At 43.5% G+C, this 21,871-nt stretch overlaps 4 protein-coding genes across 9 annotated transcripts; 3 read left to right on the top strand and 1 right to left on the bottom strand.

Annotated features, from left to right (window-relative positions):
* Window positions 1-830: 830 nt before the first annotated feature.
* Window positions 831-11,017, top strand: LOC136505481 (uncharacterized). Of its 2 annotated transcripts, none has more exons than XM_066500641.1 (5): window positions 831-999; window positions 1,543-1,703; window positions 3,236-3,282; window positions 10,009-10,125; window positions 10,215-11,017. In XM_066500641.1, the coding sequence occupies exons 2-5, from the start codon at window positions 1,608-1,610 to the stop codon at window positions 10,507-10,509; spliced, it is 555 nt and encodes a 184-aa protein (XP_066356738.1). In that variant the 5' UTR covers window positions 831-999; window positions 1,543-1,607; the 3' UTR covers window positions 10,510-11,017. The 2 variants fall into 2 exon arrangements, with proteins under 2 accessions (XP_066356738.1, XP_066356739.1); XM_066500642.1 differs by adding an exon at window positions 4,367-4,466 and having other exon boundaries at window positions 10,009-10,355.
* Window positions 4,473-9,991, top strand: LOC136505480 (uncharacterized). Its single transcript, XM_066500640.1, has one exon. It carries the CDS (start codon window positions 6,240-6,242, stop codon window positions 7,383-7,385), a length of 1,146 nt encoding a protein of 381 aa, XP_066356737.1. The 5' UTR covers window positions 4,473-6,239; the 3' UTR covers window positions 7,386-9,991.
* Window positions 11,018-11,521: 504 nt separating the features above from the next.
* On the top strand, window positions 11,522-15,902 carry LOC136505127 (protein ENHANCED DOWNY MILDEW 2-like). 2 transcript variants are annotated; one of them, XM_066500226.1, is made up of 8 exons: window positions 11,522-11,837; window positions 12,180-12,382; window positions 13,492-13,538; window positions 13,974-14,070; window positions 14,146-14,253; window positions 14,508-14,755; window positions 14,871-14,966; window positions 15,039-15,902. In XM_066500226.1, the coding sequence occupies exons 2-8, from the start codon at window positions 12,281-12,283 to the stop codon at window positions 15,322-15,324; spliced, it is 984 nt and encodes a 327-aa protein (XP_066356323.1). In that variant the 5' UTR covers window positions 11,522-11,837; window positions 12,180-12,280; the 3' UTR covers window positions 15,325-15,902. The 2 variants fall into 2 exon arrangements, with proteins under 2 accessions (XP_066356323.1, XP_066356324.1); XM_066500227.1 differs by having other exon boundaries at window positions 11,835-11,954.
* A 1,496-nt stretch (window positions 15,903-17,398) lies between these two features.
* On the bottom strand, window positions 17,399-21,156 carry LOC136504234 (protein PELOTA 1-like). 4 transcript variants are annotated; one of them, XR_010770821.1, is made up of 9 exons: window positions 20,691-21,156; window positions 20,433-20,515; window positions 20,077-20,152; window positions 19,617-19,691; window positions 18,744-18,789; window positions 18,393-18,468; window positions 17,997-18,065; window positions 17,694-17,759; window positions 17,519-17,591 (listed from the first exon to the last, which is right to left on the bottom strand). XR_010770821.1 is itself a non-coding variant. In XM_066499090.1 (8 exons), the coding sequence occupies exons 1-8, from the start codon at window positions 20,739-20,741 to the stop codon at window positions 17,438-17,440; spliced, it is 627 nt and encodes a 208-aa protein (XP_066355187.1). In that variant the 5' UTR covers window positions 20,742-21,156; the 3' UTR covers window positions 17,399-17,437. The 4 variants fall into 4 exon arrangements, 1 of the variants encoding a protein (XP_066355187.1); XR_010770819.1 differs by having other exon boundaries at window positions 17,997-18,104; XR_010770820.1 differs by having other exon boundaries at window positions 17,399-17,759; window positions 17,997-18,104.
* Window positions 21,157-21,871: the final 715 nt, after the last annotated feature.

Raw genomic sequence — 21,871 nt, forward strand, 5'->3', positions numbered from 1 at the left:
AGAATAAAAGAAAAATGAAAAGGAGAAGAAAGAAAAGAGAATTAAAAAATAAAAAAAGGAAACAGTTCGTACGTTCCTATTCCTACGGCACATCGCTGCTAACCGCTTGGCACGTGCGGGGCTCTGTTCGGTGCGTTGCTCGGGAAATCGTTCGGCGGAGCGTGGGATTGGCTGCGCGGAGTGCGGGAATCATGTAACAATTTTTTGGCGCGCGCTCCGTTCGGCGGAGGCTTCTGGTCCGGCCGTTCGGACCGGAAGAATTCCGGCCATCCAAACAGCATTTTACAGGTGTAAATGAAATCGTTGGTTTTCTTGTGCACAGTAACTTACAGGCGGATACTACTTACATGTGTAAAAAATTACCAAACAGCCAAACAGGGCCTCATGGTGTTTTAAAAGTTGAGGAGGTTCGAAATCCGGTTTCATAGATAGATAAGGGAGAAAATCGTATTATCGTGAAAGTTAAATTAAAGTGGCTAAAAAGGACATTTTCCATATGCAAATCGGGACGATTTGCAGCGGCCCACCCGTATCCGCTGTGACTCGTGAGCGGGGATAAAAACCGTACAAATATTTTTCGACCGTATTTGAAACCGAATTTGTTTAGAGGAGTTAAGATTTGTCTGTATCTGAGTCTAGATATCCAACATCCGATACTGTATTCGTATTCGAATACTCAAATCGCATATTTATAATATCGATATCTAATCGTATCCTATCCGACATAGTTGACACTATCATATTCAAATTCAAATTCAGACAGAAATATAAAAATAAATATAATATCGATGATATCCGTAAGTATCCGATCCGTTTTCCTCTCTACTCGTGAGTGGCCGACTGGCCGTCAGCCCGTCATCTGACGTCTGCAGAGTTCGCGAGCCTTCTTCCTCCCTCCGCCCTTCCCGTCCCCCTCTCGTCAGGCGCTCCTCGCGCTCGCCGCCGACGAGCCGGCACCTCCCCCGACCTTGGCCGGCCAGCCCCGGTCCCCGAGCTCAGGTCAAGACCCCCACCCACACTGCCAACCCCTTTCTCCAGTTCCCTCCTCTTAGCCCCCAAGCTCGCCGCCGCGGGTCTTCCTCCGTCGCTTCATCACAACCTATTCTTCCTCTTCCGTAGCAGTTCACCCACGCGGTGTGATGCGGGCACCTTTGCGGGTTGATGATGCGGTGCTAGGGTGGGCTGGCCCGCATAGTCGCATAGAACCGTCTAGGTTGTTTGGTTGCAATTGCGGCGTTTACCGGGCTTGCGGGCGGGTTAGTCCGGCGGGCTGTTGGCACGGCCGGCGCCGCTTGCAAGTCTAATTACAATGCAGTGAGCTGCCGTTGATTCTTGTGGTCCTTAAATTACAATGTATATTACTATAATGCAGTGTGCCACCGTTGATTCTTGTGATCCCAATTGTAATGCATTATTATAATACTTAGCTGAACTTTGATGTCTCTGGATAGGGGTCCTTAAAGGATAAACCAGCTGCTGATTCTTGTGGTCCCAATTGTAATGCATTACAATACTCAACTGAACTTTGATGTCTCTGGACAGGGGTCCTTCAAGGATAAACCATGTGCCCCTCAGTTGTCTGCCCCACCTGATTCTTGAGGGATATCATGACGCCAGTTGAGAGCCCGCAGAACGACCTCCGGAGGCTGTGGAGAGGTGGTGGCATCGAGCTAAAGAACACCACGCCCAAGCGACGACCTGACGTAAGTTAACTTGACCTGAATTCCATATTAGACTGACTGGCTTAGCAAAAGGAATGTTATGCTATGTCAAACATACAAGTACATCAGTGCCTCAATGGGCAGTGGCTGTGCCTGTGCCTGTGCCTGTGCTTGGAAGTGTTTTCTGTTTTGAATTGTTTAGAATTTGGATCTTGATGTGCTTTAGCTGTACCTAACAGGGAAAAAAATTATGAAGCACATCTTGCACTGCACTTTAGTTTACTGTTTAAAAACTCTTTTCAAGAAGTTGCATATCCTTAAAACAAATTTGAATCCAGAGAAAAAATGGATATAACTTAATGTTGGTACATGTACTGCCATTGAGGTTTTCAGGTGTTTACTAATTATAGGGTTAAGTGCCCAGGACACAATGACTTTCACCAAATTTTAGTTGACTGAATGTCTCCATAAAAAAAGGCATTATGAGTTGCCTCATAGACAATTTGCTCAGAATTAGCATTCAGCTTGTCTACGTGCTGGTTGTATATCACAATATCCTTCGTTATTCAAGATAATATATTCATTTTTTTCCATCTAAACTACTCTGTCATGGTTTAAACCTTTTCAGTGACATGTCATAGGAAGTTCTTTTTAGTAAATTACAAATTGACCAACTTTCTGTGCCAAACATGCAAAGAATACCATCTTTAATACAAAGCTGATCTGTGTAGCACCTCTTCTCAGCCTTGCTTTCCACCATGTCCATGTCCATGTTTAGCGTCCGAAGCCCTTCCTGACACTTTGAGATAAAGAAAAAAAACTCGACCAGGATGAGACTTGAGAGACATGCCCCTGGTTTTGTTCTTAAGAAGTTTGTGTCAGCCTTTGAACTTGGACTGCTGACGGGGGTTTCATCGACCCTCGGACTTCAACAGTCTAACCAGTGTAACTCAGGAGAAGTTGGCCCAGCACCAATAAGATGATGGACAGTATTGTCCAGGTAGGATGCCTGGTGTATCCAATGTGTAATCTGTATCTGGGATTGCTTGATGAGACAGAAGAAGTGGGATCAAGCTCAACCCCTTTAAACTGGCTTGGGCAACACCTCTTGTTTAGAGTAGAGTTAAAGTGCCAGCATGATTTCCCACTCCAATAGCTCGCAAGTACATTCCCAAAGGTAACGTCCATCCTAGCGAACACAGTTCACCATCTCAGCGCTGTCACAGATGGACCTAAGCTGTAACGGCAGGCACACGACAGTAAACCTGATGCAAAGCAAGGATTCATAATAGAGAAGGTAGCTCAAGGAGCAGTTTTACTACTGGTGTTCTTTTCAAACTTTTCGAACATCTGGTGCAAAGTGCATTTTACTCAAATTTGTAATTTATTACTGAATGTAAGTTTGTTTAGTTACTACATATGGTAAAACATGTACAGCTCACCATATGTGTGCCCTTTTAAACTATTTCTCTATTAGTTTCTTTATTGGTTAACATAACATTTTTTATGTTCATTTTCTATGGGTGTTGTTGATTCAATTTCACAAAATTAAGATAAATCTGCTCTTTGTGTAGGGAGATGATCTTTGTGCAACATGTGACGATGGTGGTGATGTAATATGGTAGGTTCATTTAAAATCAATTTTAATTGCTTGTCTCCTTTATATGTGCGGTTATGATAATTGATTCACTAATGTAATCATATCGTCACTGTTTCCCTAAGAATTGTTCACATTTGAAAATTTAACCAACTATGTTAACCACTTTCTTTCATTGAATACTCTCCGTTTCACGATAAAGTCGTGGTTTGCCTCCATGCATTCTCTGCAAACTAAATTTTTACCATTAGTTTCCCTTTTAGTTGTTACATCGATAAAAAAATCACGACTGTGCCCTCAAAAAGAAATCATGGCTGTAGGAAAATAATTTGAAATATGAACCTCATGGTATTGTTTTTTTTGTATGAAAAACATACTTAAATCATGATGTTTGAAGATTGAAATGTATGGACACCATAGTAAAAGAAGCAGGGCTGGGTGGGTTGTCCTAGTATTAGTTGACGATTATTTACAGATTAATGGAAATTGTTTTTGTTCTTGGAAGCCGTAGGGAAAGTGCTAGACCAAAATTTTCGTTCTTCCCATATGCTTCTAGCAATATTGTATAATTTAGAAAGAGAGTATGTTTTCGACTTACCAAATAAACAAGTAATATCCTTTTGTGTTGTACAAAGAAAGAGAGGATGAGCATCAAACAAGATGTTTTTTTTTTGAACAAACCATATACTATGTTCTACTCCCTCCGTTCCAAATTATAAGTAGTTCTGACTTTTCTAGGTATATTGTTTTTTGCTATGTATCTAGAAAAAGCCAAAATGACTTATAGTTTGGAATGGACGGAGTATATTACTGCTATGTTCAAACAACGAAAACAGTATGTCAGTTTCCATTTTTCCTTGCAAGCCTTTTACTTCCAAGCAAGTTTGGTGTAGACTAGAGATGAAACCCAATAGCGTGACACATCAGCACATTTCCACCAGTTGTCTGGTTTCCCTTAAATCATTGGTACACCTAAAAAATGCACAATAAATGCACCAATGTTCCAAAATTTCTAATATTAGATCAGTTACAAAGTTTCCACAGCAATACAAGGGTGACTCCTTGTTCCAAGCTTAATGCAAGTGTTTACTTACCTTGAACTTTTTAGCTGTGATGGTGTATGTCAGAGGTCCTTCCACCTAACTGATGGAAACAGTGAAAGATCGAGGTGCAGAGAAATCCTTAGGTTAAGTGCTGAACAGGCAAAGGTATCTCCTGACCAAGTTGCCTGTTTCTTCAAGTTTTCATTTGCTTCTAAATGTCTAAAAAATTGACATGTCCGAGCACCGAGGAGTCCCCGTCATAGCTGGCGATGTCCGAGCACCGAGGAGTCCCCAGCGTAGCTGGTGATGTCCAAGCACCGAGGAGTCCCCGGCGTAGCTGGTGATGTCCGAGCACCGAGGAGTCCCCGGTGTAGGCGTAGCTGGCGATGTTCGAGCAACGAGGAGTCCTCGGCGTAGCTTGCGATGTCTGAGCACCGAGGAGTCCCCAGCGTAGCTGGCGATGTTCGAGCGCTGAGGAGTCCCCGGCGTAGCTAGCGATGTTTGAGCACCGAGGAGTCCCCGGCGTAGCTGATGATGAAGCACGAGCGAGGAACAGTCCGATCAACTGGTCGGCGGCGAATTGAGCATGGAGTAGAAGCGACCGGTGAACAGTCCGATCAACTGGTCGGCGACGAAGTCCATGAACCTAGCGGTTCGACCAGTTGATCGGTGGAGAAGTCCGAGCACCAGGTGGTCCGATCACCTGGACGATGATCCTGCAATACAAATATGTAGAACCGATCGTACATGATGTAAAATATATATAAACTCCAGAGAAGAATCAGCAATGGTGATGAAATAGCGTATGCAGCTCGGCGATCAGTTGGTGTGAAGACTTAGTGTTATTCTGAAGATGTATTTATATTTAATACAAACCGCCCGACCAGTTAGTGTGTAGTTAAGTCTCCAGCCCTAGCTAGCCTGTTAACCATAACGCGGAGCGCGGAGCCCGTGTGCGCGTAGGAAGAACAAAGCGTCGCTAAGGAGCCGTTGCCGACCACCCATAACGCAGAGGGCAGACGCTCGTGCACGTGTAGGGAGGAGCCGGAGACAGGGCCGTCTTTGGGGACATCCGAGCATCAACATGATTGTTCGGGGGTTCGAAAAATCGTTTGGAGAGCAAACATGGAGAAAACAACTCAGAGAAACATTATGACGATATACGGAGATTGGAGAATATTTAGAAGAATATTAAAGCGTGACTTAGCTTTAGACAGAATGTCTGGTCGGCGGCGTATGGCGTTATCAGGAACCGGATGGTGACACAAGGCGTAGAGACAGCGATTTAGACATGTTCGGGCCGTCTGATCGACGTAATACCCTACGTCATGTGTCTTTGGTGTATTGTATTGAGATGTATGTAGATGTCGATTAGGGGTCCCCTGCCTCTCCTTATATACTCTGGAGGGGTAGGGTTATAAGGAAAGTATCTTATTTGGTACTATACAATATCTTGTGGTGCACGTCGACCAATGCCGTGCACGCCTTGATCTTGTGGGCTGGGCCACCTCTGATGGTGCGGCCCATGCCTTGTCTTCTGGATACCGGGGGTCATATCCCCCACAGTGTGCAAGCTGGTGGATAGGATTCTCCCACTGCCCGTGGTCCAGAAGAGGAGAAGGAAGGCCCCCCCTCCGGGGTCCCTGCCGCGCCGCAGCCGGAGGGTCGCTGGGGCCAGGCCGTGTTCTCCAGGCCCGGAGGCGCAGAAGCGGGTGATGAGACATCTCGGCTTCGAGTAGAAAGCGGTGCTCGACCCAAAGGCTCAAGAGAGTTACAGTAAGCTTTTTAGTCTGCTGCTTTTTGAATCCCACGTCTCTGCTATTGCTGCCATCTTTGGCTGGTCAGTTGGGGAAGGGGAGCAAGCACGGTCTGCAGATGTAATTGCAGTTTTGTGAGGCCTTGTCTGCCTGCTAGGTCGGTTCTTCTATTCGTGTAACAATGAATCCAGCTGCTATTTTGATATGGAATGCGCGAGGCTTCAACAAGAAGGATCGCAGAAATTCTGTCAGAGAAGTCATTCTTTCTAGTAATGCGGACATTGTCTGTCTTCAAGAAACTAAGGTTGCAAACATGAATCAACGTTTATTCTTATCAGTTTTTGGCTCAGCTTTTGACAAGTTCCTTGCACTCCCAGCCAATGGTACACGTGGAGGGGTTTTGATAGCTTGGAAGAGCAGTTCATGTCAGGCACTTGCAACCAGGGTAGATACATATTCAGTCTCTGTCCTGTTCTCTGAACAAGAGGGTCGCAACTGGTGGTTCACCGGTGTTTATGGGCCACAAGCGGATGATGAGAAAGTGTTGTTCTTGCAAGAACTCAGGAACATCCGTGCTCTGTGCAATGGGCCCTGGCTTGTTGCAGGAGATTTTAATTTAATTTATCAAGCTGCGGACAAGAATAACACAAACTTAGACAGAGTAATGATGGGAAGATTCAGGAGATTTCTGGATGATGTCGAGGTCAAGGAGATTCCTCTGTTGGGTCGCAAATATACATGGTCTAATGAGAGGCAGTCTCCGACTCTTGTGAGATTAGATCGTGCCTTCTGTTGTATGGATTGGGAAGGCATCTTCCCTGATTCAGTTCTGCAGAGCTCAGCTGCTGGGGTCTCTGATCACTGCCCGCTTATCCTAGGCCTGAAAGTAAGCACCAATGGCAAACGACGGTTTCATTTTGAAAGTTTCTGGACCAAGGTCCCGGGATTCTTGGATGCGGTCAAGCAGAATTGGGAGGCTCCGGTACAAGCTAATTGTGCCGTTGAGTGCCTATTTCTAAAGTTGCAGCGGCTTAGCAAGGGTCTCCAAAAGTGGGGTCAGCGTAAGGTGGGGAACATCAAAGTCCAGCTTGGAATGGCCAAGGAGGTTCTCCATCGGTTGGAAACCGAGAGAGATTCCAGGGAGCTCTCTGACAGTGAGGAGTGGCTGCGCAGAAAGCTCAAGCTCCACTGCCTCGGGTTGGCCTCTTTGGAAAGAACTGTCGCTAGACTGCGCTTTAGAATTTTGTATCTCCAGGAGGGTGATGCTAATACCGCCTTTTTCCGCCAGCAAGCTCGGTTCAGAAAAAAAGAAAAATTTCATCCCTAAGCTGCAGGTTGGGAATCGGTTGGTTGTCTCTCAAGAAGAGAAACAGGCGGCTGTGCTGGACTTTTATGAGAATGTTCTTAGGAAGGCAGAAGAGAGGGATTTTTCTATTGATCTTGAGGAATTGGGCGTTCAGCAACACGAACTTTCCTTGCTGGATGATCCATTCTCTGAGGAAGAGGTCTGGGCTACTATTAAAGACTTGCCTTTGGATAAGGCCCCGGGTCCGGATGGGTTTACGGGTCGCTTCTATAAAACCTGCTGGAGCATTATCAAAGGTGACTTGCTAATGGCCCTGGATGCCATTTATAGGGGCCATGTTTTCAATTTCCGACTTCTGAACACAGCCTTTATTACCTTGCTGCCTAAGAAGATAGAGGCGGTGGAGGTAAAGGATTTTCGGCCGATAAGCTTAATACACAGTTTTGCTAAGCTGGTGACTAAGGTCATGGCTAACCGTTTGGCTCCTTTGTTGCCCACTCTAGTCTCAGCTAGTCAAACTGCTTTCGTGAGAGGGAGAAATATCCATGACAATTTTATCCTGGTCCAGCAGATGGTGAGGTCGTTACATAAGAAAAAAGAGGCTCATATTCTCCTTAAGTTGGATATTTCTAAAGCCTTTGACTCGGTTTCTTGGTCCTTTCTGTTGGAAGTGCTGCATCGTGTGGGGTTTGGGCAGCGATGGCGTGATCTCATTTGCCTGATTCTGTCTACTTCCTCCACCCAAGTGTTAGTGAATGGGGAACCAGGTGAGAACATTATCCATCGTCGGGGCTTAAGACAAGGGGATCCCCTCTCCCCTATGTTGTTCATTCTGGTCATGGATGTTCTTAACTCATTGATCAAGTATGCCACCATGAAGGAGATGCTGCAGCCACTAGCCATTCAACAAACCCGGCATCTGAGTATCCTTTTATGCGGATGATGCAGTTGTTTTTTTGAGGCCTCACAGGTCTGACCTGAATGTTATCAGACACATTCTTGACCTGTTCGGACATGCCTCCGGTCTTAGAACAAATCTGTCCAAGAGCTCGGTCTCTCCTATTCATTGTTCTGATGAAGAATTGGCACTGACGGCTGCTGTCCTCTCCTGCTCCATCAAGGAGTTCCCTTGTACTTACCTCGGACTCCCGCTCTCAGTTGTCAAACCAACCAAGGAGATGCTGCTGCCTTTAATTGATAAGATAGCTGATTACCTTCCAGGTTGGAAGGCCTCTCAGGCTGGTAATGGTTAGAGCAGTCTTAACAGCTGCTCCCATTTACCTGTTGATAACCATGGATCTTCCGAAATGGTGTCTTAAGGCAATTGACAAAAAAAGGCGGGGGTTCCTCTGGAAGGGGCAAGCACAGGCGAACGGCGGCAATTGCTTGGTTGCTTGGGAAAGGGTACAACGTCCTCTTGAATATGGAGGACTTGGAATTCATAATCTCGAATATCTTGGCTGGGCACTGAGAATCCGTTGGTTGTGGGCACAAAAGACGATCCTTCAAGGCCATGGTCTGGCCTCCCAATCCAAGCCCCACGAAATGCCCAGGCTCTTTTTAATGTTGCTGTGGATGCCATAGTAGGCAATGGGGTGAAAATTCTGTTTTGGACTGATCGTTGGTTGGATGGCCGTACCATTGCAGAGGTGGCACCCAACCTGTTCAGAACAGTGTCGAAACGTACAGCCAAGAGGCGGACCGTTGCCCAAGCACTACAAAATAGAAGATGGGTTGGTGACATTAAAGGGGCTCGTACTGTGCAGGTTTTGGTTGAATATCTTCATGTTTGGGATTTAGTGGATGGCACAGTTTTGCAACAGGATGTAGAGGACCAATATAAGTGGAAGTTGACTCCATCGGGATCCTACAGCAGCAAGTCCGCCTATTTAGCCTTCTTTGTAGGAACCAGCAAGTTCAGCCCATGGAGAAGAATTTGGAAAAGTTGGGCCCCCCCTGCGTTGCAAATTTTTCATTTGGCCGGTGCTACATAATCGGTGCTGGACAGCTGATCGCCTAGCTAAACGGGGTCTGCCCCACCTGGAGGTTTGCCCATTTTGTGACCAGGCCGAGGAAACAATCAATCACTTGCTGGTTGGCTGTGTCTTCTCTTGCCAAGTCTGGGCATCGATTTTTCAGCTCTTGGGCTTAATGCAGTTATTTCCTGACCCTTCAGTGAGTCGTTTCTCTGGATGGTGGAGGAAAGTAATCAAAGCAGTACCAAAAGAAGTGCGTAGGGGCCTCAACTCCTTGATAATCTTGGTAGCATGGGAAGTTTGGAAACACCGAAATGACTGTGTGTTCGAGAATTCGAGGCCGTGCTTAGGGCTGTAAGCATAGAAGGTGGGCTCTGGTGTTCTGCTGGGGCTTCAAAGCTCCAGGAGCTCATGCCCAGGTTGCTGGCCATTGTTTTTTAGGCCTGTGGTCGCTGGTCGTTTGTTTATAGTAGTCTGTGGCGAGTCTGCAGTTTTTGTTTGAGTGGTGTTGGTCTGAGTGGTGTTCCTGGACTCGGGTTTGGGTCCTTCTGGACTCGTGTACTTTTTTTCTACCTTAATGAAATGACGCGCGGCTCTCCTGCGTGGTTCGAGAGAAAAAAAAGAAACCAGGATTTTCTTTTCTTGACAGTTTGTAATTTTTTTTCCAGTAACATCCCCTTTGAAACAAAGGAAGGTCCCAATGGCTATATGCAAACGGCGTGGGATACGTTTGAGGGACCAGATGGACAAGTCATTCATCGTGATCGAATTTTGATCTACTGCATGTGTGTTAACTCACTCATCTTGCTCCTGATTGGCTGTTGACTCCAGTTACCACTCCAGATTTATTGTCTTATGTTGAAATCTTTTGCAGGAAGCATCCCATCATAAAAAAGTTGAAAACTCCCAAGTGGGATCACATCATCTTTCCTGATGTCAAAAAAATCCGTGTACCAAAAATGATCGTTGGTACACTCAATGAAGATGATATACCCGAGGAAGAAGAGCCGCTGGAGCCTGAACCATCTCAGTCTCCTCCATCTGAATCTCCTCCGCCAGATGCAAGTGATCGGAATCAGTGCTCCTGTTCTAGTCCCGTCGACTCATTTGCACCAGCGTCCTTGTTTATGCATCCACATCCAGGCACTTGTGGTTGGCTTGGTGACTGACCGTCTGGTAGCTTAACTCACTCTCATTTACTAATATACTTCCTCTCAGTAATAGGTCCTTTAGCAACTTGCATGTAAATGAATAGCTTGGACCTCATGCTTTATTTGTTGCCACCTAAAACAAGAAGTCATTAGTCATGGTTATTGATTCCCGATCATTACCGACGTGATTCCGACCACACTATTCCGTTCCCGATTATCCGACGTAACCATTTCAATTTTCTTGACCAAAGTCTCCATTTCTGTTTCTGTTTCTGTTTCTTGGTAATAATATGAAATCAAAAGTGTTTAAAAGATTTTCCTGACAGTTTTCGTCCCTACAAAATAGGCCTTGCCTTCGTCAAATGCTTGTATTGACAGGTGGCCTCCTATCTAGCGCCCTCTACTGCTTGGCTATTATCTAAAAAAAATTGATGGTACATTCAAGAAAATATTACGCTTCTAATTAATGGGTTCTTTGTCGCGTTCAATATTAAATAATATGTTATTTTCATTAAATGAGGGAACCAAATAAAGAAACACATATTTTCATCTAAAAATAGATGATCTTATAGGTCGGGGTGCGAGAATTAAGGAGTAAAAAAAATATGTTGCATAGAAAATAAGAAGTGAGATAAATAAAGGCACAGATAGAGATGTATTGGAAAAAAATATGGTTGTCATTTGATTTGCTACCAATTTGCGAACCTCTCACATTTTGCTTACCAAATTTATGACAAAATTTTTTTGTCTAATTTTTACTTGCTAAATCTTTAGCATGGTAAAGTTTAGACACAAGCGGAGATGTGCACGTAGCGCAGTAGTGGTGTCTGTCTCCCGTCGTAGAGCGCATCCGCCCGCGTTCGATTGCTAATCAAGGATCGAACCGGGGACTTTCCCCATACGGAGCCGAGCGGGTGTGTGCGCGCGCGCGTGTGCTCGGTAGATGCGTTCTAAGAAATCTCGGCAGTCTCATCTATACTTGAGTGTGTGGTTAGTATAATTGTCCAATACGAGTTTTACGTTACATGCCCGTGCTCTTGGTGCGGTCAAAAAGAAAAAAAAAGGTTTAACCACAAACCAAGCAGGCCCTAGAATAACAGTTGGATCTGCCTTGTCCGGCTGGATTTGGCGGCAGTCACGGCAAAGTTACCGAATCTCCATACCCCAAACACCAGACTGGGCCTCGTCAAGGTCCAGGACAGCTGTACAGTGACACAGAACAAGCGGCGTTTCAGAAACCAGCGCCCACCCTCCGCCGGCGCGGATAGACGAATCTCTTCTCTCTAGCCGTCGTTTGCACCGGCCCGAAATGGAGATGCTTCCGCGATGCTGATTCCTTCCCTCTGGTGAGGACCCCTAACCTGCTCGGCCGGGTCTTGGCTGCGAGCGACCGAGTCCAATTCTTCCTTTCTCCCCATCAGTTAGTGCCGGAATTCTTCGTCATGGTTGGGGTTTTCGATTAGGTACGGAGTTCTTCGTCACGGTTGGGGTTTTCGATTAGGGCTGTCGCCTTCAGCGGGTGCAAGATGCGGCCATCAATCGACCGTAGCTAAGCTGACGCGGGTGATAAACTAGAATTAACTGTAGATGATTGCCCTCAGCAACGTAATGCAGTGCAGCGAGCTACGGTTGGTTCTGTTGATTCTTCATTTTTATTCAGTTAACAGAAATTTATTGTCGTTGATCAGGGTACTTCGACGGCAGAGGAGAACATATTGGGGGTTTTGATTGGTCCATCAGTAGCTCTTGCTGTGGAAAGGAGCTGCCTGATTGTTGGACTGTGTCGGCCATGAATCAAGTAGAGAGTTCAGTCAGTGAATTTCTGACACCGAGAAGTGCACGTGATGTGAAGCGGAAGAGCAAGAAGAGGCGCAAGGCACAACATGATGATGTAAAATGAGCTCATAAACCTGCTATTTTTGTTTGTTCTATGTATTAATTCGAAATTTTGCTTATGTAGCAGCAAAAGATTCCAGTTCGCTTTAGTTTAGCGCACTGAAACGTGGCACTGTATTGATTAGGTAGTTTTGCTTGTTCATCTGGGTATGAGCAAAATGCAGCTAATCAATATAGGAAACTGAGTTTTCCCTAAATTCATCATGTCTCTTGGACTGCATACTTGCAGATTTCTGCGCGAGCATGTTGCGCACTGAACATGCCTCTCTTGTGGTTTAGAAATAACATTTAAAACAGAAAGATGGAGTTTTTATGATTGGTACTGGATTAGGAACGAAAAATAGTGTATACCTATGCTATGGTAAATATCAAGGGTGGCTGTTGTTCTTCGGCAACAGTTCAGATTCTGGGCTGGGAGTACCTGTTGTGGCTTCATGTTACGTTACTGTTTGTTAAATATTTGGGAAGGTGCTACAAATCCTTCCAAAGATCCAAGTCCAGAAAAAAGCTAGGCTAATGTTCTCACATGTTTGGTTATTGTGTTTACTGGGGGCTGGTTAGTTATGTGGTTTATTGTCCCTACCTCCATGTATGCAATGATGTTATCATCTTGTTCCAAGTTGACTTGAATGTGTCCAGAATAGTTACTAATTAGTACATAGTTTGTAGACTGCCATGTCTAAAGTAATCGCAGATACTAAACACCTGAATTTACTGGCTGCGAATGCTTCTTTTTTATAAGGAAATATTCACTTTTTACTATCCCATGATAAAAAACATTTGAATGATATTTTTAAAATACCTTTGGAGTTTGGAGTTGATTGCATTATGCACAAGGTTTTATGTTCCAAACCTGCAGGTAGCACCACTTTTAAGCGAAAATTCCTCTTTGGCCCGCTGCTTCTATCACCATGATTTTTGTTTGGTGCGCATTCCCGGGGCCTGTTTGACAAAGCTCCCAGGCAGAGCTCTGTCAAACGGCATTCTGGTCTGATTCTCTAAAACGAACTATTTGTGCATCATGATGAACTGATGATATCCATTTTTACTGTCCATTGTTCTTCCAATTTCACAACATTAAGATTAATATGCTTTTTTGTGCAGGGTGATGATGTCTGTGCGATTTGTGACGATGGTGGCTATGTAACTTGGTAGGTGTACCGATAATTAGGTTTCAGTGACTTGGCTTCCTCTTCTTTATATGACCACTGAATAGTTTTTTCCAAGAAAAACCCATATCTTGTATCTGTATTAAAGCTGAGTTCAAACACTGGCACCTGAGAGTGCCTTTCCCCTTGCTGTCCTATTTTGCGTCCAGTGGTTATGGATAGACATAATTAATAATTTATAAAATCCCCATTTTGGAGTGAACCACAGTTAATGCATACAATTGTTTGTGAAGCCGTGGTTTCTTGTACTCAGAATGTCTTGTCTACTTATAAAAGTACTCCCTTCAATCAAATTTTTAATATTGTACTTGTTTTCCTCTTGTACTATAATATAAGTAGCAATATTTCTGCAGCAAGGTTCTAACTTGAAGCCTACGTCCATGCTTATCTTTTTTTTTTTCATTGGTTTTATTTCAGTTGTGATGGTGGGTGTCTGAGGTCTTTCCACCTAACTGAAGAACATGGTGAGGGTTCAAAGTGCCCATCCCTTGAAATTAATAGTGAAGAAGCAAAGGTATCTCTTAATTGAGTTGTTGACTCTTTAAATTCATGCTTGCAATTGCCTCATGTTTTCTATTTGATAACTCAGATGATAATTGATAAGAAAGACTTCATATGCAAGAACTGCAAGTATAAGAAACATCAATGTTCTTCCTGTGGATTATTGGGGTCTTCAGACTTGTCATCGGGAGCCGAGGTCGGTATAACTTGTATGTTTGATTATGTTACATTGGCTTTTGAATTCATATATATATTTTTTAAATGAAGAAACAACATAAGGTATAACTGAAACAGTGTAAAAAGGGACAGCTCAATTCTTGTACAAAGAAAAAAATGCACAAGTATTTCATGATTCCATTTTCCATTGGCATATGCTCCAAATGTTTCAGAAATTTGATTTATGTATGTTCTCATGTGAACAGATGTAATTAATTATTCATTGCTTGTCAGGTATTCCAATGTAAGGACTATAACTGTGGGCATTTTTACCACCCTAACTGTGTTTCCAAACTGCTGTACCCTGATGACAAACTCCGGGCCTGCCATTTTGAGCAGTATGTTGCTGCTGGACTGAAGTTCCTCTGTCATGTCCATAAATGTAGTGTCTGTCATGGAGCAGAGAAGAGGGATGATAAGAATATGCAATTTGCAGTATGCAGACTCTGCCCAATTACATATCACCGGAAATGTTTACCCAGGTTTTCCCTTATACTGGAGAATTTATGAGGCCTCTGTAATCCTCCTCCTTGTCCCTTTGTTAATACCTATTGATGAAACCTGTACTACTCTCCTTGTTTGTCCTTGTTTTTCCAGTGATATCCCTTTTGAAGCAAAGGAAGGTCCAAATGGTTACATTTTTCAAAGGGCATGGGATGGCATTCTTCGTGATAGGATTCTGATATACTGCATGTATGTTAATTCGATCACCTTCGTCAACTATCTACTATGCACGAGTTTCTAAATTTTGTTGAATCTTTGCAGGAAGCATGAGATAGTAAAAGAGCTAGAAATTCCCAGGAGGAAACTTATCATCTTTCCCGATGACAAAAATCTTTGTGTGCCAAAAGGTCCTGAAAGTGCACCCAAGGAACAAGATACACTGGCTGAAGAAGAGCTGCTTGACCACCCATCATCTGAACCATCTCAGTCTCTGCCATCTGCAGCTGCCCAGAATCAATGTTTCTGCTCCAATCCTATGGACTCATTTGCACCAAAATCTTTGTTTCCACATCCATACCCAGGTTCATGTGGTTGGCTTGGTGATTGACCATGTGGCCTTTCTGCCCCTTGTAAACAATACCAACAGCGACAGGTCCTTTGCAAAGCGCAAAGACATTGGTAGCTTGGCTTTGTTAGACATAAAAAAAACCTAAGTTATAGTATACCCTATCCGAGTGCAAGCGATGTCTTACTGGTCCTATCTGCAGTGACGGTTGATGCTGATCAGATCAGGCAGGAATTGCTTAGAGCTAGGTCTTTGAAACCATATGACATGTATATAGATAGCCTGCCAGGGGTTATAAAACCTGGAGTTGGAATACTGCTATCACATGGAGGTTATTACTGAAGTATCTTCACTGACAATGGTTTTCGCTTGGTATTTTAAAAGAGTGGGCGAATAATGTGTTATCTTTTATAGGGAACTTAGAAATTGTCATTGATGCTTCAGCTTCGCATGCTCAGGCAAATGGTTTTGTCGGATGCGAGATGGTGAGTCCATGTAAGTTCTATGCTTTGGTTTTCGTGCTGAGAAGCTTGGCACCTCACAGTACGATATGCCTCATTATACTGCTTCCGATTTCTAATGATATGATGAATACATTCACGAAGAACTAGTACTTAGAATTACTTTTGCCCATGAAGCATTTCCATAAGATCCTGCTGAGGATACCCAATAAGAACCAGCACACTGTGCTGAATGTGGTATTTGCTTGATCTATATTTATCGTAAGCCCAGTGTAGAAGTTTCATGTGCCTGGCATTTACACAGATCTGTACGACACATTAGCAGCTTGTAGCTTGAAAATTACGTTTGCTTGCTCATAGAGGGTATGCGGAACGAAGTTAAAAGTTTGATAAGCATCCCTAGCGACACTTGTTTCAGGACGGAAAGAGTTTATATGGCAGTACTATGGAGCTGTGTTTACATATGAGCTGCTCCCCGTGTTGGTTCTTCATATTATATTATATTATTATAGAATTTATGTAGCGACTTCTAAGGACTTATTCTTCATACTATGGAGCAGATTCACCATTTTGGTTGAACTCCTGGGGGGTGCTCCAACTCAGGTTTGGAGTTGTTGAAAATTACCCACCACTGTCTCATTACGTAACATACTGGTTCGTTTCTATTTTCCTCCATTCGCGTTTTCTTCTCTTCCTCAGTTGTGATTGCTCGCCTCCACCGCCATGTGCAGGAGCACCACCTGGCCGTGCCCTGGCCACGGTCATTCGCCACAAGTGAGTTATAGGGCTCTCTGGCACTCCCCAAGCATGGACACTAAGTTCCAATGGTGCTAACCAACCCCTGTCAACTGGCCACCCATGGATTTGTAGAGGGGCAACAAATATGGCCGTTATGGCTAGCCTTGCTGCCCGAGCTGACGCCCCCCTGGCCTGGCGGTTCCACCACCAGGGCCGGTGGTCCAACTGTCTCTGGCCAATGGCTACTTCGCACGCGCCCAACGGTGACCTGTCATGCCAGGCCTGGAACTGGAACACAATAAATGGCAAATGAACTAGCAAGCTTCTCATTGATCATTATGGATGTATTTATACATGGGAAAGGACGTCAAGGACGTGTGCGCATGTGCGGCAACCACTACTACAGAAATTAACTATAGGGGCGGCTCTAGAGGCTTTGTAGGGGCGGCTGCGCCAGCCGCCCCTCCCAGGGTGTTCCTACAGAAGGTGCCTCTGTAGGGGCGGCTGGTGTTTTCAGCCACCCCTACAGTGCCCTCTGTAGGGGCGGCTGGTGTTTTCAGCCGCCCCTACAGTGCCCTCTGTAGGGGCGGCTGGTAATATCAGCCGCCCCTGTAGTGGACTTCTGTAAGGGCGGTTGTATCACCAGCCGCCCCTGTGTGTATTTGTAAGGGCGGTTCAATCAAGAACCGCCCCTACAGTGGATTTTCCAGCAAAAAAAATAAATAATTCTTGCTTCTGCAGAAGCTCCAAACATTACTAACCAATGGTTCTTGCACTTTCATGTGGATAGGCAGTAAGGACTAGAAATTTCAGTATACAAGTTTATCCATGGGTGCCCTTTCACACTTCACGTTTCACATATTTGATTGGCCATATTTGCCATAAGTTGCAACATATATATCAGAAAATTATCTAACTGACAACAAGGATATAGTGCATTGCATTCGTAATCTGGCTCATACATCAGTTCTAAGTTGTATAATGCCATAATGGAAAACTTTACAAAAACAAACAACAGACACTATCAAACTAGCAAAAATCTGAATATCTGTAATGACTTTTACCAGATGGGAAATAGTAGGTTGGTTTGCCAACGTTGCAGCGAATTTCCTGACAAAATTGCAAGACATACTACTTCATTAACCTGATATATATGGTAATTTGATCTAGGATGGTAAGTAGTAACTAGTAGTGAGGTGTTAGCTTGCAAACCTGGTGACAGGATAGTGTCCGACAAAACCAGTGTGATCTTTAGTATTTACAGCAGCGGCTAGTTTCCTGAAGCAATGAAATCAAATCAATTAGAGATCCAGTTCGTGCAAGCTACAAGTGATTAACGAGTATTCAACTTTATGCAAGTAACGGTGGTAACTAGCACATAATGACAGATGGATTTTGACACCAGACTTAATGAAGAGTGAACACACGCCTAGCAGCACACAGATGAGACTTATGCCCCTTATAAAGGAGCTACTGTATAGTACATTGTTTCCCCTTTAAGAAAGTGAGGATTACCTTCGTAAAACCTGGGCTTGCAATTACAACACACTGGACTACTTCAAAATCAATGTGTTTCAGCAATGCCTTCAACCAAGTAGATGTAATGCATCGGTCAATTGTTGCCTGTATGCATGTTCACATTTGCATAACTTCGTGTGAATAGCTTACTTGCAAAACATGCTCAAAGATTGAAACGCATCACCCAGGTGTAGAAAGCAAAGGATTTATACAGGTGGTGCACAGACACTCTTAGTATGAGTGAACCAGAGTCTAGAAGTGCTAATTCTAAGAAATGAACTCTTATGTACTAGATAACAACATTGACATCTTAGACACATAAAATAAAACAATTAAATAAATATTAAAAATCAAATATTTGTTATTTTGTGATGGCGCAACAGTTCCACACACCTTCTTCCAATGAGGAATAGGTGGGCAAGTCCTTCTTGCATGAGAATAACTGCTAGATCAGCACTTGCAGCAGGATCTGCAATAGGTTTGGATAGACTCAATTAAAACACTATGTTTCGTATAGATAAACAACAGACAATGAGGCAATTCAGAAAAGCTAATCTCAGGAAATGGAGCCAAATAGTGGTTTATATCTTGGTCAAACTCACAAGATGGTAAAGCACAACAGGTATCATATGCACACCATGTTAAATTGTTAACACCAACTTATTTTAGAAATGGAAGAAGAGATTAATATTTGATTGAGCAGATAATCCATATATATACAAATGACGGGTCAGAATCACATACCACATGCTTGCTGGATGGTCTCAAGTGCCAACCAATCCCAAATTTCCTACATAAGATGCACAGGATTCATTGAAGAAAAAAGTAGCAACGAAAAAGATTGAAACGCATCACCCCGAGAAATATCAATTAATGCTCCAAAATTCCACTGCAATGCAGCATGATGAGCATAGTGGAGAGGATACTACTCTAACATCAATAGCAAAAAAGAGAAAAGCTGAAACATTCTGATTGCTTTCCGAAGTACAAAGTTATTATAAAAATTACAAGCAAACAAAAAACTGAAAAGAACATTAGGTTCATGGGCAGCAATCATCAAGCTCAGAAGATAGGGGACAAAACAATGCCACTATCATGCCTCAAACTGCAAGCTTTTAATTTGGTAGTAAATAAATGGAAACAATAAGCATAATCGGCATAGGAAACATTGCATAGGTAGCCAGAAGTCTCATGTCAAGCCATTCAAAAAATGTTGATGACTTTTGTATGCTTATTAGAATGTACAAGTGATGTGGCAGCTGATGGAGGTGCTTAGTTTTTCCTATTACAATAACAGGTTGGCCTTGCCACATAAGATACAGAAGAAGGGTTAAGCTTATATGAAGAAGAAAAAAAACTGCACATGTTTGGACATCCTAAGAATATGGCAGGACCTATAATTTATATAGTAGAGTGTAGACAAACAGCTGCTAGTACATTATTACAAGGTATCCAAGCATTCAAAAGTTGTCCTAAATAATAAGGGATTCTAGATGAACCAACCCTCCAGCTCTAACGTGTGGAACTGGCCAATCTTCATTCAGGAAGAAAGAGATTAGCTTAACAAGGTTATTTACATCACATAGTAGTATTATTAAGTAAAAAAAAATCACTAACCTTCACATGATCATTCTTAGTGATATTTTTTCCACGCACACGTAAGACAGATCCCTCCTTGTCATAGTCTACAGACTTCATTACAAAACAAAGGACACACTCAGTTATCAACGTCGACAAGTGGTTAAGGTTTAATAGCATTGGAAAGGATAGGAAACAAAGCCAAAAGAAACAGAGAAAATAAAATCAACAGCTAGAAATATAACAGGTTTGTTTAACTAGATCCTCCTAAAAGTATTTGCTCAGTTTTGACAGAACTATCAGTCGCAGCATTTTTTTCCAGACCTTTTTCACACATGTCTGGAATAGAGATATCCTGAAGTCAGCAACAATTTTAACCCACAACTCCACAAAGTTGGCTAACTTAACAACCAACAATGATGGCTGTCAATTCACATGTCAAAGGATAATATATGGAATCATGGAGAAAGAAAGACAACACAGAAAGATGATGCACCACCTCAACTACAATTTCTAACTTAAGCTTCACACGCTCGGCATCACGTCCTCCAGATGCCACCTCTCTCAGCACTTTCCTGGAACCAGAAGAAGAACAATCCCTTAAAACTTCATAATAAGGGCATTCAAAATTTACATAGTATATGCACACATGCAAGAGAAAGCAATGGATCCCTAACTGTCACAGATTAACACAAATCGAAAAGCTTTGCAAAACTTCACTCCTTAAGCTGGAAAAACGGATAGCCTAAGTTGCAGCGGCTTTTCACATCCACAGGGGCACTAGTCAGCGTCTCAGCGAGGAGTACCTCATGGTGAAACGGCACAAGAGCTGAACCAATAAAAAAATGTACTCACCGAACGGTGACGGCCTGGAGGTTGTCACCGATAGCAATGAGGTTGTACGCGTGCCACAAGTCGTCCTCCTCCCCTGGCACCAACTGCGGACCACGACCGTAAGCCGAATCAGCAGCAATCAAGCAACCCACGGAACCCCAGCGGTTGGGTCAGTCCTAGCTCCAGCCCGCCAGAACAAGGCGAACCCAACAAGCAACCGGAGTGCTCGCACAGAGAGCACCGAGCGACATAGAGGGGAGGAGCGAGAGGTAAGAGGACCTTGACGGAGCCAGGCCCGTTGTGGACGAGGTTGCGGTGGACGAGCTTCATCGCTGCGGGCGAAGGGCAGAGGCCTCGCGCGCGGCTTTGCGTCGACGGCAGCGGGCGTGGCGGGGGTGAATCGCGGCGGAGCTACAGACCAACGCCGTCCCCTGGTACTAAGCACGCGGTCCCCCAGCGGCGCGCAGCGTCCAGATCCGGCGCGGCGCCTCGACGGATCCAGCCAAGGGAAGGAGTGTTCGGATCTAGGGTTGGGATGAAGGGGGGCACCTTGTGGTCGGCCTCCGAGGCGTATGCGAGGGGCGAGTGTGCGACGGCGAGGAGGAGGACGGCCGCGAGGAGGAGCACGTCGCGGCAGAGCATCTCGGCGGCGGCGAGATCTGCGCGGTGGGAGGCGGCCGCGAGCGTGCTGCGGGGGTGTCTCAGTCTCGAACGAGCACGAGCTGCCTAGCGTCCGCAGTGTAGAGATGCAGGGTCGGCTCATTGGGTGGGTCCTACAATGAATTATTTATATATAAATAATAAATAATACCATATAAAATTTTATAATTATTTTTTTATAGATATATTTACATATACAATAACTAAAACAACTACAACAGGTTAAAATTGTAAAATTGAATCTTCAAAAATAGGAAAAAATTTTAAATTTTAAAAAATTAAAATCAAAACTACTAAAATAATTTTGAGACACCAAATGATCTTAAATGAAAATTTGATAAACATCAAAGTTATAGAGGTCATGAAGATCTACAACTTTTATTTTGGTCATCTTGTCATTTGATAAAATTTAAATATTTCAAATTTTAAATTTTAAAAAATAATAAGTTCGAACCAAAATTTGAGACCCAAAATGATTTCAACATAAAAAGTGATGAATACCAAAGTTGTTCAACTCATTAATATCTACAACTTTTATTTTAGTCATCTTATTATTTGACAAAATTTGAACCTTTCAAATTTAAAATTTTAAAAAATGATAAGTTCGAACCAAAATTTGAGACCCAAATTGATTTCAACATAAAAAGCGATGAATACCGAAGTTGTTCAACTCATGAATATCTATAACTTTTATTTTGGTCATTTCTTTATTTAACTAATTCTTAGCACACATTGTTCACTAATCTTACACATGTCTCATATAGTTTATAAAACCTTATGAGAGATGTGTCACATTTATG

The sequence above is a fragment of the Miscanthus floridulus genome, chromosome 14 (genome assembly GCF_019320115.1).
Source record: "Miscanthus floridulus cultivar M001 chromosome 14, ASM1932011v1, whole genome shotgun sequence".
NCBI lineage: Eukaryota > Viridiplantae > Streptophyta > Magnoliopsida > Poales > Poaceae > Miscanthus > Miscanthus floridulus.

Bases quoted from the DNA above. Each gene is read 5' to 3' on its own strand.
- LOC136505481 (XM_066500641.1), top strand. From the start codon at position 1,608: ATGACGCCAGTTGAGAGCCCGCAGAACGACCTCCGGAGGCTGTGGAGA. The intron at 1,704-3,235 runs GTAAGTTAACTT...CTCTTTGTGTAG, and splicing joins CGCCCAAGCGACGACCTGAC to GGAGATGATCTTTGTGCAAC. The intron at 10,126-10,214 runs GTGTGTTAACTC...AATCTTTTGCAG, and splicing joins CGAATTTTGATCTACTGCAT to GAAGCATCCCATCATAAAAA.
- LOC136505480 (XM_066500640.1), top strand. From the start codon at position 6,240: ATGAATCCAGCTGCTATTTTGATATGGAATGCGCGAGGCTTCAACAAG.
- LOC136505127 (XM_066500226.1), top strand. From the start codon at position 12,281: ATGAATCAAGTAGAGAGTTCAGTCAGTGAATTTCTGACACCGAGAAGT. The intron at 14,756-14,870 runs GTTTTCCCTTAT...TTGTTTTTCCAG, and splicing joins CACCGGAAATGTTTACCCAG to TGATATCCCTTTTGAAGCAA. The intron at 14,967-15,038 runs GTATGTTAATTC...GAATCTTTGCAG, and splicing joins AGGATTCTGATATACTGCAT to GAAGCATGAGATAGTAAAAG.
- LOC136504234 (XM_066499090.1), bottom strand. From the start codon at position 20,741: ATGAAGCTCGTCCACCGCAACCTCGTCCACAACGGGCCTGGCTCCGTC. The intron at 19,692-20,076 runs GTGGTGCATCAT...TTTGTAATGAAG, and splicing joins AGTTAGAAATTGTAGTTGAG to TCTGTAGACTATGACAAGGA. The intron at 17,760-18,392 runs GTGTGTGGAACT...TCATTGCTTCAG, and splicing joins CTATTCCTCATTGGAAGAAG to GAAACTAGCCGCTGCTGTAA.